The sequence below is a fragment of the Panulirus ornatus genome, chromosome 48 (assembly GCF_036320965.1).
Source record: "Panulirus ornatus isolate Po-2019 chromosome 48, ASM3632096v1, whole genome shotgun sequence".
NCBI classification, from domain to species: Eukaryota; Metazoa; Arthropoda; class Malacostraca; order Decapoda; family Palinuridae; genus Panulirus; species Panulirus ornatus.
The window spans coordinates 13,032,522-13,050,752 of NC_092271.1; the positions used below are offsets into that span (position 1 = coordinate 13,032,522).

Sequence of the window (18,231 nt, forward strand, 5' to 3'; positions counted from 1 at the left end):
ATGAGCCTCATTATCTGCAGCCCTTTTTGAAATTTTTATTATCTTTGTACCATAGAACAGAGAATAAGCAAAAAAAAAAAAAAGAGTAATGCATGTAGGTCTGGCAGTGATGATGATTTGTAACATTGGTGCCAACAGAGCACCAGAACCCAGCAAGGGCATGTGAGGTCAGGTGTGGAATTTTCCACTTGTAACGTAATGCCATCACTCAGAAAGTTTTGGATTTTGTAGCATTTTGGATGAGGGATGCTCAACCTGTATATAAATTCTGTACAGTAGTATTTTAGAACTAGGAGTCATAAGCACGATATTAAAAGCGTAGTAAAAGTATTACGGGCAGTAACATTGCAGGAGGTTACAGTATTATAAGATGTGAAAAAGGTAAGTGAAGTGCCAACACAATCAATGACAACTGTTTGGGTGTTTCTGAGACAGAAAGCCAGCATATTCAAGTGCATTACACTCAGGGTATTAAGCTAAACGGCTTCTATATGTTGAAGTCTTTGAGGGGTAGCCAAGGTGATTAATTTAGAGTGAAATACGAGTTTTTGCTGGGTTTAGAGGGGTTTGTGAATCTTATCACTCCAGTTCACTGCAGTGGGTTATCCATGCCTGGTAATAGGCTGTGTCTGATCATCATCCACTAAGTTTTGATTTTGGTGGGGCAAGATATGCAACTGTGTCAGCATTGATGAGAGTAAAGTGGTTGAAACACTCTCCACCTGAGAGTTACATGAGGCAACATATTTCCTAGACAGTGTTTACCTCCAGTGAATTCACAGTGCTTGGTCATGAATGGTATGACTTTGAAGTATATGAAACAGGAGCGTAGTCTTACATGCCAAGAGAATAAATGCCTGGTGTATTACTGCAGTGGTTCTTGAGTGATGGATTATTGTAGATTTTGAGATACAGTGTTGTAGGTTCAGGTCAGAACTATTTTATCCCTGCTGTGGTTTCTAACGCATTACCCTACCAAGGACTTTTGATTAAATCATTTAGTTTAATTATGCTCAATTTGCACGTATGCACTTCCTTTGAGTAATCATAGTATTTCTTTGTTCATAACAGCTGCTGCTGATGATGACTTTTAACTGTTGATGTGGCAGATAATTTTAGGTAAAATATCAGTCATAAAAGCTCAGCTTCCAAAACCTCTGCAGTGTTATTCAACTGTAATAGTTTGGAAATGCAGTGAATCTTAATTGGCTAGCTCAAACAGTTTGATAAAATTTATCAGTAAATTACCAGCATTTTGTAAACAAAGATTGATGTTTCATGTATACAAAAATTCCACTTTCCTCTATTAGCTCATTGAATTTCAGTGTTTTGTGATTTAGTTGAAATAGGATGAATATGTAAGTTTTGAGAGTTTTTGTTCATTACTTAAAAGTACATTTGTATGATAACTTTTGTCACTAATATTTATTTTCATGTGTTCTGTTTCAGATAATATCATGATTGGTCAACGTTACCAATGTTAAGTATAGTACAAATTGTTCATATGATGTTTTTTATTATAGATTTACACAAAATTATAAAACTTATACCAATGTGAGTTACAATGTGTCATAAACCCAATCGATTTATTGAAAATATGTAGTTCTTAATAGTGTTAATGGCACTTATTTTCTTTTCTTTAGTACTTGCTCTAGCACACTTTTGTGTGTGAATAGATTTGAAAAGTTCTTCATCGTAGGCTTTAACAATATACAGGTTACAGCATTTTCCAGATTTATGATTTTGCTTGTCATGTGAACCAATGTAACATTTATTTGATAAATTTATTCAGTTCCTAAAATCTCCATACCACAGCCTTATTTGCACATTTTTACTTAAATTGTAGAAATAGGGAAATATTTTTCAGTTCAGCCCAGCAAAAGCAGAATGAAAAGTAGATTGTTAGTGTTGTATTCAGTAATAAGGGTCAGTGTTGGCTGTGTGCTATCCGAATTGCTCTTGAGGGCAAGAAGTATCACTCCTACTTGCTTACATCTTGCACAGCTCTTCATAAGACATTCATTGTAATACACCATGCTGTTTAGTCATACCAACCACTTCCCAAACTTTCTTGTAATATTTATTAGTTGTCTAAATACATCTGTTACTTAGTGAGCTAGAAAGTGTATCAAGAATTTTGTGGAGGTTAACAAAAGTGATAGGGATATTGGATTTGTGTGCTTGGAGTGATAATATTGCCTAGTGAGTGTGATATTAAAGATTTTTTCTTCAGTAATGCTTGAAGCTTTTTTTGGTTAGCTGTCTATTTTGCTATTAACTTATTTCTCTGAAGTATACTGTGAGAGTGGGCATCATTTTCTTTTTAAAATTTATCAGTAATGTATGCTATAATGTTGTTAAACATTTTTCTCTTACATTTGTAAAATAATTTCATTGCCAGTTTTGATGTATCAACAATTTTTTCATGATACGCCTATAAGGATAGATTATTTGCCTCAGATATGCTAGGTTAATGTGCCATTAAAGCATTTTATATAATTTATGTTTTTGCTTTTCATGTTACCATGAAATTGTTTTTTAAAAAAGCAGTTTGTTAGTAACCTTTTACATCACTGAATAAGCCATTGTATATGGTTCACTAAAGTAGTTTTATCAGTTTATTGACTTATGTTAGATATCATACTGTAAATGGGGGAAGTTCTTGTACATGTTACTGAGTGTACCTAGAATATTTGTAGAGTATATATTTTTGTCTGTCCCAGCAATGTTGAATTGTTTTTATATGTACCGGTAATTAACCACAGCTCACTTGTGCTCTGAGCATACAGTTTTCGAAGTAAAAATTACATGTCAGTGATTTGGACAAGGTTAGATGAACAAGTTATGGTGTGCTTGTCATTTCCATGGAAAAATTTTGAATTGGCCCATTATTTTGTCCATTGTGGCTCAAATATTTTTCCAGTGAATATTATCAAGTGCAATTTTCAAGTTATGGAATTAAGTTGATATAGTATTGAAGTAAATCAGAAAACTACCTCTTGCAAATATCAGAAAATTGGGTTAAACAGTTTAAGGGACAACCAGACTTCTCTGCTAAACTTAGAAGAGTGGAATAATGATTCCTTCATTTGGATTTTCATTACAGTTAAATGTAGATGCTGTGACATCTATATAGTATACTTGAATTTTCTGATCCATGAACAAGAAAAACTAACTTGACATTCACTAGTTCAAAATATAACTGGCAGACATTTTACCTACCCCATTTTTTACAAGATAAGGGCAAACCAAGTGTAAGATTATTCTAATAAAGTAGGTTTTAGTTATTCTAATATTTTGTTTTAATGTCTTATGATAATTGATGCCTTGTGCATAGAAATTTGGAAAATGGTTTACCTTAGTGCAGTAGATTGAAGAAGCATTCTTTCTTGATTAAATATAGATACTAGTGAATTATCCCAACTACACATAATTATACAGTCCCAACTATTTTAGGAGGGTTTCCATAACCCACAGCAAATGCTGCAGCATGAAATTATGCAGCCTTACCATTGTAGCTGTTTAAAAGTTTTAAAAAAGGTTTCTGACCTTGTGAAGGAATTACTTGACACCAACCTCCACAACAAGGACAAAATGTGGTTAATTTCATAGTTGGCCGACATGTTGGTCATTCAAAAAGCTTCACCTCTATGAATAAAAACATTCATAATACAATGGAGTTCCCCAAAGAGTAGGTATTTCTCTAACCCTCTTCAATCTCTTCCTACATGATCTCCCAACACCTCCGACAGACTACACTGTAAAAGATCTCATGAGATGACTCCATAATTATGTCACAACATCCCAAATACTGCCGAAGTAATGACAGAATGATGCAATAACACTATCAAATCAGCTCTCTAAACATAATGTTTGTTTCCCATTAAAAATCCAGTCACTCAAAACTGGGAAGACACAAATCCAACCTAAACCTTTCCACAACCCTTGAATGATCAACTATTTCCACTGTACAGATCTCCATCCATATTATGTATTACATGCTACACATCTGCAACAAACATCAGCATAAAGGTCAAAAACAAACACAATGACACGAATTTTGGACGTGGAAAAGAATCCCAAAGCATCTTTTCCATACAGTTGAGAACAAAAACTGGCTGCCTCATAACCATAAACACGTTAAGCACCAATTCCTTGCAAAGGCCCTACACCCCACCCACTTAGACCACACCATAACCAACCCAATCCCTAAGGAGAAACAAAAGATATTAACCCCAGTGCCACACTTTAGCAATGTCTACTCTCAGTCCCCATTCGACAACAAACAGGGCACTGACCAGAGACATACACACAGTAATGACTCGAGAAATGCTAAACATCCATTCTACCCCACAAGATGTACTTCCATCTGAAGGTATATTCCCCAGGCATGTAAAAGTGACACTTTCTCATCAACATCCTGGAAACCATTCATCTTAACTATTAACACAGATTCAGCTAACTACAAAACCCATCATGCCCAAGATGGAATTCCACTCAGAAGACACAACCTTTACTCATCTCATGCACAACACTCTCTCCCTCTCTTCCCCCATAAAAACCAACTATGATTATTCTCCAGCTCTGATCCATAGTAGTGCCATCAATCAAGAGACTGGATGGATCCCAGGATCACTTGGCTACTATCATGTGAATGGGATCCACCCAAGTTCCTCAGCCACAGCTCCAAGGCCTGGCTTTTTCCCTATTTATTTCTGCAATGTTTGCAGCCTTAAATCAAACCCTCTACAGAACACCATCAATTTATCACTTCCCATGATCATCATCTCTCTCAAACCCAGCTTTCCAAGGCTGCTTCTCCTCTGCACTATCACATCTCCAACTATAATCTCTTATCATTTCTACTGCTAACCTTGTGGATCTTAATCTTCGTAACTTTGATACCATCTTGCTGAAAATCTCTCTACCCTCCTCAGCCTTGCTCTTGCACTTTGTTTACACAAGCACACACACTCATTCCTACAACTATGTACAATTTTTCGACTTTAACTTCTTGATATTAACCTCTGTTCATGTTGCGTCTACAAACCAAGATCCTCTGTGCATGGGATTTCAATGAACACTGCAAGGAAGTATTAGGCTCTTACCAGGATGATCCTGGTGGAGCTGAGTCCTTTCCTTTTTCTCTCCTTAAACAATCTGGAACAAGTAATTAAACTCCATACCTGAGTTCCAAATCTTCCAACACAATCACTTTTAACCTCATAACCCTTCCACGATTCATGTATGTTTTCAGCCTCTGTTGGGTCCTTTTACCATGATCATATTTCTGGTGCTTCTAGTATGGCTCATCCCCTTGCATTTTCAATTTCTGAAAGGGGAAACAGAAGAAGAAGTCAAGCGGGGAGTGCTCATCCTCCTCGAAGGCTCAGATTGGTGTTTCTGAATGTGTGTAGATGTAACCAAGATGAGAAGAAAGGAGAGGTATGTTAGAGGAAAGAAACCTGGATGTTCTGGCTCTTAAGTGAAACGAAGCTCAAGGGTAAAGGGGAATAATGGTTTTGAAAAATCTTGGGAGTACAGTCAGGTTGGTGAGAGCACAAGAGCTAAGGAAGGAGTAGCACTACTCCTGATGCAGTTGTGAGAGTGTGAGATAGTGTGTAAGAAAGTAAATTCTAGAGTGACGTGAGTAAAACTGAATGTGGATGAAGAGAGATGGGTGATTATTGGTGCTTATGCACCTGGCCATGAGAAGAAAGATCATGAGAGGCAAGTGTTTTGGGAGCAGCTGAGTGAGTGTGTCAGCAGCTTTGGTGCATGAGATCGGGTATTAGTGATGGGTGATTTAAATGCAAAGGTGAGTAATGTGGCAGTTGAGGGTATAACTGGTGTACATGGTGTATTCAGTGTTGTGAATGTAAATGAAGAGCTTTTGGATTTATGTGCTGCAAAAAGACTGGTTGAAAAGGAGAAAATATACATAAGTATACGTATGTGAGTAGGGGACATAGTCAAAGGGCATTATTGGATTACATGTTAATTGATAGGTGTGGAAAAGAGACTTTTAGATGTTAATGTGCTGAGAGGGGCAGATGGAGGGATGTTCACTCTTGTGGAGGTAAGAGTGAACATATGTAGAGGTTTTCAAGAAAGAAGAGAGAATGTTGGAGAGAAGAGTGTAAGTGAGCTTGGAAAGGAGACATGTGAGAAAATACCAGGAAAGATTGAGTGTAGAATAACAAAAGGTAAGAGCAAATGACATGGGAGTGGGTGAGGAATGGGGTGTATTCAAGGAAGCAGTGATGGGTGAGGAATGGAATGTATTCAAGGAAGCAGTGATGGCATGTGAAAAAGGTGCATGTGGCGTGAGGAGGGTGGGCAGATTAGAAGGGTAGAGAGTGGTGGGATGAAGTAAAGTTATTAGTGAGAGCGAAAAGAGAGGGGTTTGGACGATACTTACAAGGAAGGAGGGCCAATGACTGGGAGATGTATAGAAGAAAGTGGCAGGTCAAGAGGAAGGTGCAAGGGTTGAAAAATGAGAGTCTGGGTGAGAGAGTATCATTAAAATTTAGGAAGAACAAAAAGATGTTTTGGAAGGAGGTAAATAAAGTGCAAAAAGTGAAAGTAGTGATGAAGTCGAGGAGATGGAGTGAGAATTTTGAAGGTTTGTTGAATATGTTTGAGTGGCAGATGTAGGGTGTTTTGGTCAGGGGGGTGTGCGAAGAGAGAGGGGCAGGGAGGTTGGTTTGGTTTAGAGAGAAGAGGTAAGGAAAGCTTTGCAGGAGATGAAATCTGGGAAGGCGGCGGGTATGGATGGTGTTGCAGTTGAATTTATTAAGAAAGGGGGAGACTGTGTTGTTGATTGGTTGATAAGGATATTCAATGTATGTATGGTTCATGGTGAAGTGCCTGAGGACTGGCAGAATGCTTGTATAGTGCCATTGTACAAAGGTAAAGGGGATAAAGGTGAGTGATCAAACTAGAGGCATAAGTTTGTTTAGTATTCCTGGTAAATTGTATGGAAGGGTATATATTGAGAGGGTGAAGTCATGTACAGAGCATCAGATTAGGGAGGAGTGTGGTTTCTGAAGTGGTAGAGGATGTGTGATCAGGTGTTTGCTTTGAAGAATGTGTCAGAAATAATTAGAAGAACATGAATTTGTATGTGGCATTTACGGATCTGGAGAAGGCATATGATAGGGTTGACAGAGATATTTTGTGGAAGGTCTTAAAGTATATGATGTGAAAAGTAAGCTGCTAGAAGCAGTGAAAAGTTTTCATCAAGGATGTAAGGCATGTTTATGAGAAGGAAGAGAGGAGAATGATTCCTTCCCAGTGAAGGTTGGTCTGTGGCAGGTGTGTATGTGATGGCCCCATGTTTATTCAATTTGTTTATGTATGGGGTGGTTAGGGTGGTAAATGCAGTTTTGATGAGAGAGGTAAGTATGCAGTCTGTTGGGAATAAGAGGGCCTAGGAAGTGAGTCAGTTGTTGTTTGCCAATGAAACAGCACTGATAGCTGATTTGAGTGAGAAACTGCAGAAGTTGGTGACTGAGTTTGGAAAAGTGCGAGAAAGAAGGAAGTTGGGAGTAAATGTAAATAAGAGCAAGGTTATTAGGGTCAGCAGGGTTCAGGGACAAGTTGGGATGTAAGTTTGAATAGAGAAAATTGGAGGAAGTGAAGTGTTTTAGATATCTGGGAGTGGCTTTGCAGCAAATGGAATCATGGATGTGGATGTTAGTCAATAGGTGTGAAGGCTCTAGGAGCAATGAAGAATTTGTGGAAAGCAAGAACATTATTTCGGATAGCAGAAATGGGTATGTTTGAAGGAAGAGTAGTTCCAACAGTATTATATGGTTGTAAGATTGACCAAGAGGATATATGTGTCAGAGGTGGAAGGAACGAGAAGTGGGAGACCAAATTGGAGGTGGAAGGATGGAGTGAAAAAGATTTTGAGCGATTGGGGCCTGAACATGCAGGAAGGTGAAAGGCGTGCAAGGAATAGAGTGAATTGTGTATACTGGGGTCGACGTGCTGTCAGTGGATTGATCAGGGCATGTGAAGTGTCGGGGGTGAACCATGGAAAGTTTTGTGGGGCCTGGATGTGGAAAGGCGGCTGTGGTTTCGGTGCATTATACATGACAGCTAGAGACTATATATTTGTTGTCTTTTCCTAGTGCTACCTTGTGCGCATACGGGTGAACTCGAACGATGTGGTATACTGGGGTTGACGTGCTGTCAATGGACTGAACCAGGGCATGTGAAACATTTCATGTGTGGCAGGGTGGCGGCGGGAATGTATAAAGGCAGCAAGTATGAATTATGTACATGTGTATATATGTATGTGTCTGTGTATGTATGTATATGTATACGTTGAAACGTATAGGTATGTATATGTGCGTGTGTCGATGTGTATGTATATACATGTGTATGTGGGTGGGTTGGGCCGTTCTTTCATCTGTTTCCTTGCGCTACCTTGCTAAAAAAAGAAATAAAGGTTGTACAGAGGAGTGTGGATGTGTTGGAAACGAAACATTTGAGGACAATATGTGGTGTGAGAGAGATGTGTGGTAATAAAAAGAGTGTGGTTTAGAGAGCAGAAGAGGGTGTGTTGAAATAGTGTGGACATTAGGAGAGAATGAGTGAGGAAAAGTTGACAAAGAGGATATATGTGTCAGAAGTGGAAGGAACAAGAAGTGGGAGACCAAACTGGAGATGGAAGGAACAAGAAGTAGGAGACCAAATTGGAGGTGGAAGGGTGGAGTGAAAAAGATTTTGAGGGATCGAGGCCTAAACATACAGGAGGGTGAGAGGCATGCTAGGAATAAAGTGAACTCGAGCGATGTGGTATACTGGGGTTGACGTGCTGTCAATGGACTGAACCAGGGCATGTGAAACATTTCATGTGTAGCAGGGTGGCGACGGGAATGAATAAAGGCAGCAAGTATGAATTATGTACATGTGTATATATGTACGTGTCTGTATGTATATATATGTGTATACGTTGAAATGTATACATGTATATGTGTGTGTCTGGATGTGTATGTATATATATGTGTATGTGGGTGGGTTGGGCCATTCTTTTGTCTGTTTCCTTGTGCTACCTTGCTAAAAAAGAAATAAAGATAGGGTTGTACGGAGGAGTGTGGATGTGTTGGAAATGAAACATTTGAGAACAATATGTGGTGAGAACAATGTGTGGTAATAAAATGAGTTGTTTAGAGAGAAGAGGGTGTGCTGAAATGGTGTGGACATATGGAGAGAATGAGTGAGGAAAAGTTGACAAAGAGGATATATGTGTCAGAGGTGGAAGGAACAAAAAGTGGGAGACCAAACTGGAGGTGTAAGGATTTAGTGAAAAAGATTTTGAGTGATCAGGGCCTAAACATACAGGAGGGTGAGAGGTATGCAAGGAAAAAAGTGAACTCGAGCGATGTGGTGTACTGGGGTTGACGTATTGTCAATGGACTGAACAAGGGCATGTGAAACATTTCATGTGTGGCAGGGTGGCGACGGGAATGAATAAAGGCAGCAAGTATGAATTTTGTACATGTGTATATATGTATGTGTATGTATATATATGTATGTATATGTTGAAATGTGGTTTCGGTGAATTATTACATGACAGCTAGAGACTGAGTGTGAACGAATCGGGCCTTTGTTGTCTTTTCCTAGGGCTACCTCGCACACATGAGGGGGGAGGGGGTTGTTATTCCATGTGTGACGAGGTGGCGATGGGAATAAATAAAGGCAGACAGTATGAATTATGTACATGTGTATATATGTATATGTCTGTGTGTGTATATATATATGTGTACATTGAGATGTATAGGTATGTATATTTGCGTGTGTGGACGTGTATGTATATACATGTGTATGTGGGTGGGTTGGGCCATTCTTTCGTCTGTTTCCTTGCGCTACCTCGCTAACGTGGGAGACAGCGACAAAGCAAAATAAAATGTTGAAATGTATAGGTATGTATATGTGCGTGTGTACATATATGTATGTGTCTGTGTATGTATATATGTATGTATACGTTGAAATGTATAGGTATATATATGTGCGTGTGTGGACGTGTATGTATATACATGTGTATGTGGGTGGGTTGGGCCGTTCTTTTGTCTGTTTCCTTGCACTACCTCGCTAAAAAAAAATAAAGATAGGGTTGTACGGAGGAGTGTGGATGTGATGGAAATGAAACATTTGAGGACAATATGGAAGGAACAAGAAGTGGGAGACCAAATATATTACCAAATACATGAGGGGGGGAGGGTGTTCTTATTCCATGTGTGGCGGGGTGGCAGTGGGAATCAATAAAGGCAGACAGTATGAATTATGTACATGGGTATATATGTATATGTCTGTGTGTGTATGTATATGTATACATGGAGATGTATAGGTATGTATTTGTGCTGTGTGTGGATGTGTATGTATATACATGTGTATGTGGGTGGATTGGGCCATTCTTTCGTCTGTTTCCTTGCGCTACCTCGCTAATGCAGGAGACAGCGACAGAACATCCCAACAGACTTCATACTTGCCCCTCTTTCCAAAACTCTTGCATTCACCTCCCTAACAACCCCATCCATAAACAAATTAAACAACCATGGAGACATCAAACACCCCTGCCGCAAACCTACATTCACTGAGAACCAATCACTTTCCTCTCTTCCTACACGTACACATGCCTTACATCCTCGATAAAAACTTTTCACTGCTTCTAAAAACTTGCCTCCCACACCATATATTCTTAATACCTTCCACAGAGCATCTCTATCAACTCTATCATATGCCTTCTCCAGATCCATAAATGCTACATACAAATCCATTTGCTTTTCTAAGTATTTCTCACATACATTCTTCAAAGCAAACACCTGATCCACACATCCTCTACCACTTCTGAAACCATACTGCTCTTCCCCAATCTGATGCTCTGTACATGCCTTCACCCTCTCAATCAATACCCTCCCATATAATTTACCAGGAATACTCAACAAACTTATACCTCTGAAATTTGAGCACTCACTCTTATCCCCTTTGCCTTTGTACAATGGCACTATGCACGCATTCCGCCAATCCTCAGGCACCTCACCATGAGTCATACATACATTAAATAACCTTACCAACCAGTCAATAATAGAGTCACCCCCTTTTTTAATAAATTCCACTGCAATACCATCCAAACCTGCTGCCTTGCCGGCTTTCATCTTCCGCAAAGCTTTTACAACCTCTTCTCTGTTTACCAAATCATTTTCCCTAACCCTCTCACTTTGCACACCACCTCGACCAAAACACCCTATATCTGCCACTCTATCATCAAATAAATGGGGTTGTTAGGGAGGTGAATGCAAGAGTTTTGGAAAGAGGGGCAAGTATGAAGTCTGTTGTGGATGAGAGCTTGGGAAGTGAGTCAGTTGTTGTTCACTGATGATACAGCACTGGTGGCTGATTCATGTGAGAAACTGCAGAAGCTGGTGACTGAGTTTGGTAAAGTGTGTGAAAGAAGAAAGTTAAGAGTAAATGTGAAGAGCAAGGTTATTAGGTACAGTAGGGTTGAGGGTCAAGTCAATTGGGAGGTAAGTTTGAATGGAGAAAAACTGGAGGAAGTAAAGTGTTTTAGATATCTGGGAGTGGATCTGGCAGCGGATGGAACCATGGAGCGGAAGTGGATCATAGGGTGGGGGAGGGGGCGAAAATCCTGGGAGCCTTAAAGAATGTGTGGAAGTCGAGAACATTACCTCGGAAAGCAAAAATGGGTATGTTTGAAGGAATAGTGGTTCCAACAATGTTGTATGGTTGCGAGGCGTGGGCTATGGATAGAGTTGTGCGCAGGAGGATGGATGTGCTGGAAATGAGATGTTTGAGGACAATGTGTGGTGTGAGGTGGTTTGATCGAGTAAGTAACGTAAGGGTAAGAGAGATGTGTGGAAATAAAAAGAGCGTGGTTGAGAGAGCAGAAGAGGGTGTTTTGAAATGGTTTGGGCACATGGAGAGAATGAGTGGGGAAAGATTGACCAAGAGGATTTCTGTGTCAGAGGTGGAGGGAACGAGGAGAAGTGGGAGACCAAACTGGAGGTGGAAAGATGGAGTGAAAAAGATTTTGTGTGATCAGGGCCTGAACATGCAGGAGGGTGAAAGGAGGGCAAGGAATAGAGTGAATTGGATCGATGTGGTATACCGGGGTTGACGTGCTGTCAGTGGATTGAATCAGGGCATGTGAAGCGTCTGGGGTAAACCATGGAAAGCTGTGTAGGTATGTATATTTGCGTGTGTGGACGTGTATGTATATACATGTGTATGGGGTTGGGTTGGGCCATTTCTTTCGTCTGTTTCCTTGCGCTACCTCGCAAACGCGGGAGACAGCGACAAAGTATAAAAAAAAAAAAATATATATATATATATATATATATATATATATATATATATATATATATATATATATATATATATATATATATATATATATACATATATATATATATAAATAAATAAAATATATATATTTTTTTTCCGGTGTCTTCCGCAAAAAAAAAAAATATATATATATATATATATATATATATATATATATATATATATATATATATATATATATATATTTTTAATTTTCCAAAAGAAGGAACAGAGAAGGGGGCCAGGTGAAAATATTCCCTCAAAACCCAGTCCTCTGTTCTTAACGCTACCTCGCTAAGACAGGAAATGGCGAATAGTATAAAAAAAAATATATATATATATATATATATATATATTTTGTATGGCAATAGGTAACCCTCTTGCACCTGTACTAAGTAATCTTCATATGGAATTCTTTGAAAAAATTACTAAAGGATATCTTACCTTCTAATGCAATTTGGTTTAAGTATGTAGATGATGTTCTTTGTATTTGGCCAACAAATGAAAATTTACAAATATTTCTCCCCTTACTTAACAATTTAGTACCTTCCATCAAATTTACTGTAGAAAATGAAAATAATCATAAGGTGGGGGAGGGGGCGAAAATTCTGGGAGCCTTGAAGAATGTTTGGAAGTTGAGAACATTATCTCGGAAAGGAAAAATGGGTATGTTTGAAGGAATAGTGGTTCCAACAATGTTGTATGGTTGCGAGGCGTGGGCTATGGATAGAGTTGTGCGCAGGAGGGTGGATGTGCTGGAAATGAGATGTTTCAGGACAACATGTGGTGTGAGGTGGTTTGATCGAGTAAATAATGTAAGGGTAAAAGAGATGTATGGAAATAAAAAGAGTGTGGTTGAGAGAGCAGAAGAGGGTGTTTTGAAATGGTTTGGTCACATGGAGAGAATGAGTGAGGAAAGATTGACCAAGAGGATATATGTGTCAGAGGTAGAGGGAACGAGGAGAAGTGGGAGACCAAATCGGAGGTGGAAAGATGGAGTGAAAAAGATTTTCAGTGATCGGGCCTGAACATGCAAGAGGGTGAAAGGCGTGCAAGGAATAGAGTGAATTGGAACGATGTGGTATACCGGGGTCGACGTGCTGTCAATGGATTGAACCAGGGCATGTGAAACGTCTGGGGTAAACCATGGAAAGTTCTGTGGGGCCTGGACGTGGAAAGGGAGCTGTGGTTTCGGTATATTATTACATGACAGCTAGAGAATGAGTGTGAACGAATGGGGCCTTTGTTGTCTTTTCCTAGCACTACCTCGCACACATGAAGGGGAGGGGGTTGTTATTCCATGTGTGGCGATGGGAATAAATAAGGCAGACTATGAATTATGTACATGTGTATATATGTATATGTCTGTGTGTGTATATATATGTATACATTGAGATGTATAGGTATGTATATTTACATGTGTGAACGTGTATGTACATACATGTGTATGTGGATGGGTTGGGCCATTCTTTCGTCTGTTACCCTGCGCTACCTCGCTAACGCGGGAAACAGTGACAAAGCAAATTAAAATATATTCGTAGGCTCAATGGATAGAGTTCTTGCCGCCAGCAGGTGGATGTTCAGCGACAAATAGATTTTCAGACACACTAATTTGGTCTCCGTTTTCGTTCATCGACTAACATAATCTTAGGTCAACATAATTTATGGAAAATTCAAAAACACTTGTTGATCCAAAGACGTTGTTTTTTCAAATTCGTTTGGTTACTATCGATCAAAACTGAGACAACATTGTCCCAAGAGATTCATTTCAGACAGATCTCTGCGCAAACCATCAAGCCAGTGAACCATACACGAGTTGGAACACTAGTTGCAAAAACCCATTTTGCTTTCGGCAGAAATGAGCTGACGTTGCAAGGAATAGTCGAATTGACGATTTTCCGGTCACCTCACCACCTGATTGAACCAGGCTGTACCGTCTGGTTAACCATGCAATGTTCAGATGGCCCGATCGTAAAAGGAGCTTGACTTTCGGTATATTTCATTACAATACCCATTGACTTGACCAATACTGTACATATATATATATATATATATATATATATATATATATATATTATATTATATTATATTATTTTTTTATTATGCTTTGTCGCTGTCTCCCGCGTTTGCGAGGTAGCGCAAGGAAACAGACGAAAGAAATGGCCCAACCCCCCCTTACACATGTATATACATACGTCCACACACGCAAATATACATACCTACACAGCTTTCCATGGTTTACCCCAGACGCTTCACATGCCTTGATTCAATCCACTGACAGCACGTCAACCCCGGTATACCACATCGCTCCAATTCACTCTATTCCTTGCCCTCCTTTCACCCTGCTGCATGTTCAGGCCCCGATCACACAAAATCTTTTTCACTCCATCTTTCCACCTCCAATTTGGTCTCCCTCTTCTCCTCGTTCCCTCCACCTCCGACACATATATCCTCTTGGTCAATCTTTCCTCACTCATTCTCTCCATGTGCCCAAACCACTTCAAAACACCCTCTTCTGCTCTCTCAACCACACTCTTTTTATTTCCACACATCTCTCTTACCCTTACGTTACTCACTCGATCAAACCACCTCACACCACACATTGTCCTCAAACATCTCATTTCCAGCACATCCATCCTCTCTGCGCACAACTCTATCCATAGCCCACGCCTCGCAACCATACAACATTGTTGGAACCACTATTCCTTCAAACATACCCATTTTTGCTTTCCGAGATAATGTTCTCGACTTCCACACATTCTTCAATGCCCCCAGAATTTTCGCCCCCTCCCCCACCCTATGATCCACTTCCGCTTCCATGGTTCCATCCACTGCCAGATCCACTCCCAGATATCTAAAACACTTCACTTCCTCCAGTTTTTCTCCATTCAAACTCACCTCCCAATTGACTTGACCCTCAACCCTACTATACCTAATAACCTTGCTCTTATTCACATTTACTCTTAACTTTCTTCTTCCACACACTTTACCAAACTCAGTCACCAGCTTCTGCAGTTTCTCACATGAATCAGCCACCAGCGCTGTATCATCAGCGAACAACAACTGACTCACTTTCCAAGCTCTCTCATCCCCAACAGACTTCATACTTGACCCTCTTTCCAAAACTCTATATATATATATATCTTTCTTTTCTTTTAAACTATTTGCCATTTCCCGCGTTAGCGAGGTAGCGTTAAGAACAGAGGACTGGGCCTTTTTTGGAATATCCTCACCTGGCCCCCTCTGTTCCTTCTTTTGGAAAATTAAAAAAAAAAAAAAAAAAAAAAAAAAAGAGAGGGGAGGATTTCCAGCCCCCCGCTCCCTCCCCTTTTAGTCGCCTTCTACGACACGCAGGGAATACGTGGGAAGTATTCTTAATCCCCTATCCCCAGGGATAATATATATATATATATATATATATATATATATATATATTTTTTTTTTTTTATACTTTGTCGCTGTCTCCCGCGTTTGCGAGGTAGCGCAAGGAAACAGACGAAAGAAATGGCCCAACCCCCCCCATACACATGTATATACATACGTCCACACACGCAAATATACATACCTACACAGCTTTCCATGGTTTACCCCAGACGCTTCACATGCCTTGATTCAATCCACTGACAGCACATCAACCCCGGTATACCACATCGCTCCAATTCACTCTATTCCTTGCCCTCCTTTCACCCTGCTGCATGTTCAGGCCCCGATCACACAAAATCTTTTTCACTCCATCTTTCCACCTCCAATTTGGTCTCCCTCTTCTCCTTGCTCCCTCCACCTCCGACACATATATCCTCTTGGTCAATCTTTCCTCACTCATCCTCTCCATGTGCCCAAACCACTTCAAAACACCCTCTTCTGCTCTCTCAACCACGCTCTTTTTATTTCCACACATCTCTCTTACCCTTATGTTACTCACTCGATCAAACCACCTCACACCACACATTGTCCTCAAACATCTCATTTCCAGCACATCCATCCTCCTGCGCACAACTCTATCCATAGCCCACGCCTCGCAACCATACAACACTGTTGGAACCACTATTCCTTCAAACATACCCATTTTTGCTTTCCGAGATAATGTTCTCGACTTCCACACATTCTTCAAGGCCCCCAGAATTTTCGCCCCCTCTCCCACCCTATGATCCACTTCCGCTTCCATGGTTCCATCCGCTGCCAGATCCACTCCCAGATATCTAAAACACTTCACTTCCTCCAGTTTTTCTCCATTCAAACTCACCTCCCAATTGACTTGACCCTCAACCCTACTGTACCTAATAACCTTGCTCTTATTCACATTTACTCTTAACTTTCTTCTTCCACACACTTTACCAAACTCAGTCACCAGCTTCTGCAGTTTCTCACATGAATCAGCCACCAGCGCTGTATCATCAGCGAACAACAACTGACTCACTTCCCAAGCTCTCTCATCCCCAACAGACTTCATACTTGCCCCTCTTTCCAAAACTCTTGCATTTACCTCCCTAACAACCCCATCCATAAACAAATTAAACAACCATGGAGACATCACACACCCCTGCCGCAAACCTACATTCACTGAGAACCAATCACTTTCCTCTCTTCCTACACGTACACATGCCTTACATCCTCGATAAAAACTTTTCACTGCTTCTAACAACTTTCCTCCCACACCATATATTCTTAATACCTTCCACAGAGCATCTCTATCAACTCTATCATATGCCTTCTCCAGATCCATAAATGCTACATACAAATCCATTTGCTTTTCTAAGTATTTCTCACATACATTCTTCAAAGCAAACACCTGATCCACACATCCTCTACCACTTCTATTTTTTTTTTCAAACTTCGCCATTTCCCGCATTAGTGAGGTAGCGTTAAGAACAGAGGACTGGGCCTTTGAGGGAATTCCCTCACCTGGCCCAATTCTCTGTTCCTTCTTTTGGAAAATTAAAAAAAAAAAACGAGAGGGGAGGATTTCCAGCCCCCCGCTACCTCCCCTTTTAGTCGCCTTCTACGACACGCAGGGAATATGTGGGAAGTATTCTTTCTCCCCTATCCCCAGGGAATATATATATTTTTTTTTTTTTTTTTTTATACTTTGTCGCTGTCCCCCGCGTTTGCGAGGTAGCACAAGGAAACAGACGAAAGAAATGGCCCAACCCCCCCCACACACATGCATATACACACGTCCACCCACGCAAATACACATACCTACACAGCTTTCCATGGTTTACCCCAGATGCTTCACATGCCTTGATTCAATCCACTGACAGCACGTCAACCCCGGTATACCACATCGCTCCAATTCATTCTATTCCTTGCCCTCCTTTCACCCTCCTGCATGTTCAGGCCCCGATCACACATATATATATGTTCCTATGAGTCCACAGGGAAAATGAAACTTGATGAGTTCCCAAGTGCACTTTCGTGTAATCACATCATCAGGGGAGATACAAGAGAGAAATATAACAATCAGTTGATATACATCAAAGAGACGAAGCTAGGACGCCATTTGATAAACATGTGATTGTCCAAGACAGACAACGAGCTTTCATAAACTTATAATTTTACAAATTTAATCAACAGTAAAGTTATGTAATTTGTATGGACCATTACTAATATTATTCTTTGTGTATTTTATAATAGAAGATTCAATAATATTTCTCATGGTAATAGAGTTAATAACTGAGATGGCATTACTCCAGTCAATACAATGATCATAGTTTTTACAGTGATTAAACAAGGCATTTGATTCTTGTCTTGTTCTTATACTATATTTATGTTGCTTAAGTCTGACAGAAAGATCCTTACCAGTCTGCCCAACATAAAATACATCACAATTTCAACATGGCACTTTATAGATGCATCCAAGGAATTTTCTGGTGAATT

General features: G+C 39.9%; 1 protein-coding gene across 1 annotated transcript in view; it reads left to right on the forward strand.

Annotated features, from left to right (window-relative positions):
- Positions 1–3,293, forward strand: part of Dek (protein) — an 89,935-nt gene extending 86,642 nt beyond the window's left edge. The window contains exon 8 of the mRNA XM_071690580.1: positions 1,450–3,293. Coding sequence (XP_071546681.1) covers positions 1,450–1,461 — 12 coding nt within the window. The 3' untranslated portion in view covers positions 1,462–3,293. The remainder of the gene's footprint in view (positions 1–1,449) is intronic.
- Positions 3,294–18,231: the final 14,938 nt, after the last annotated feature.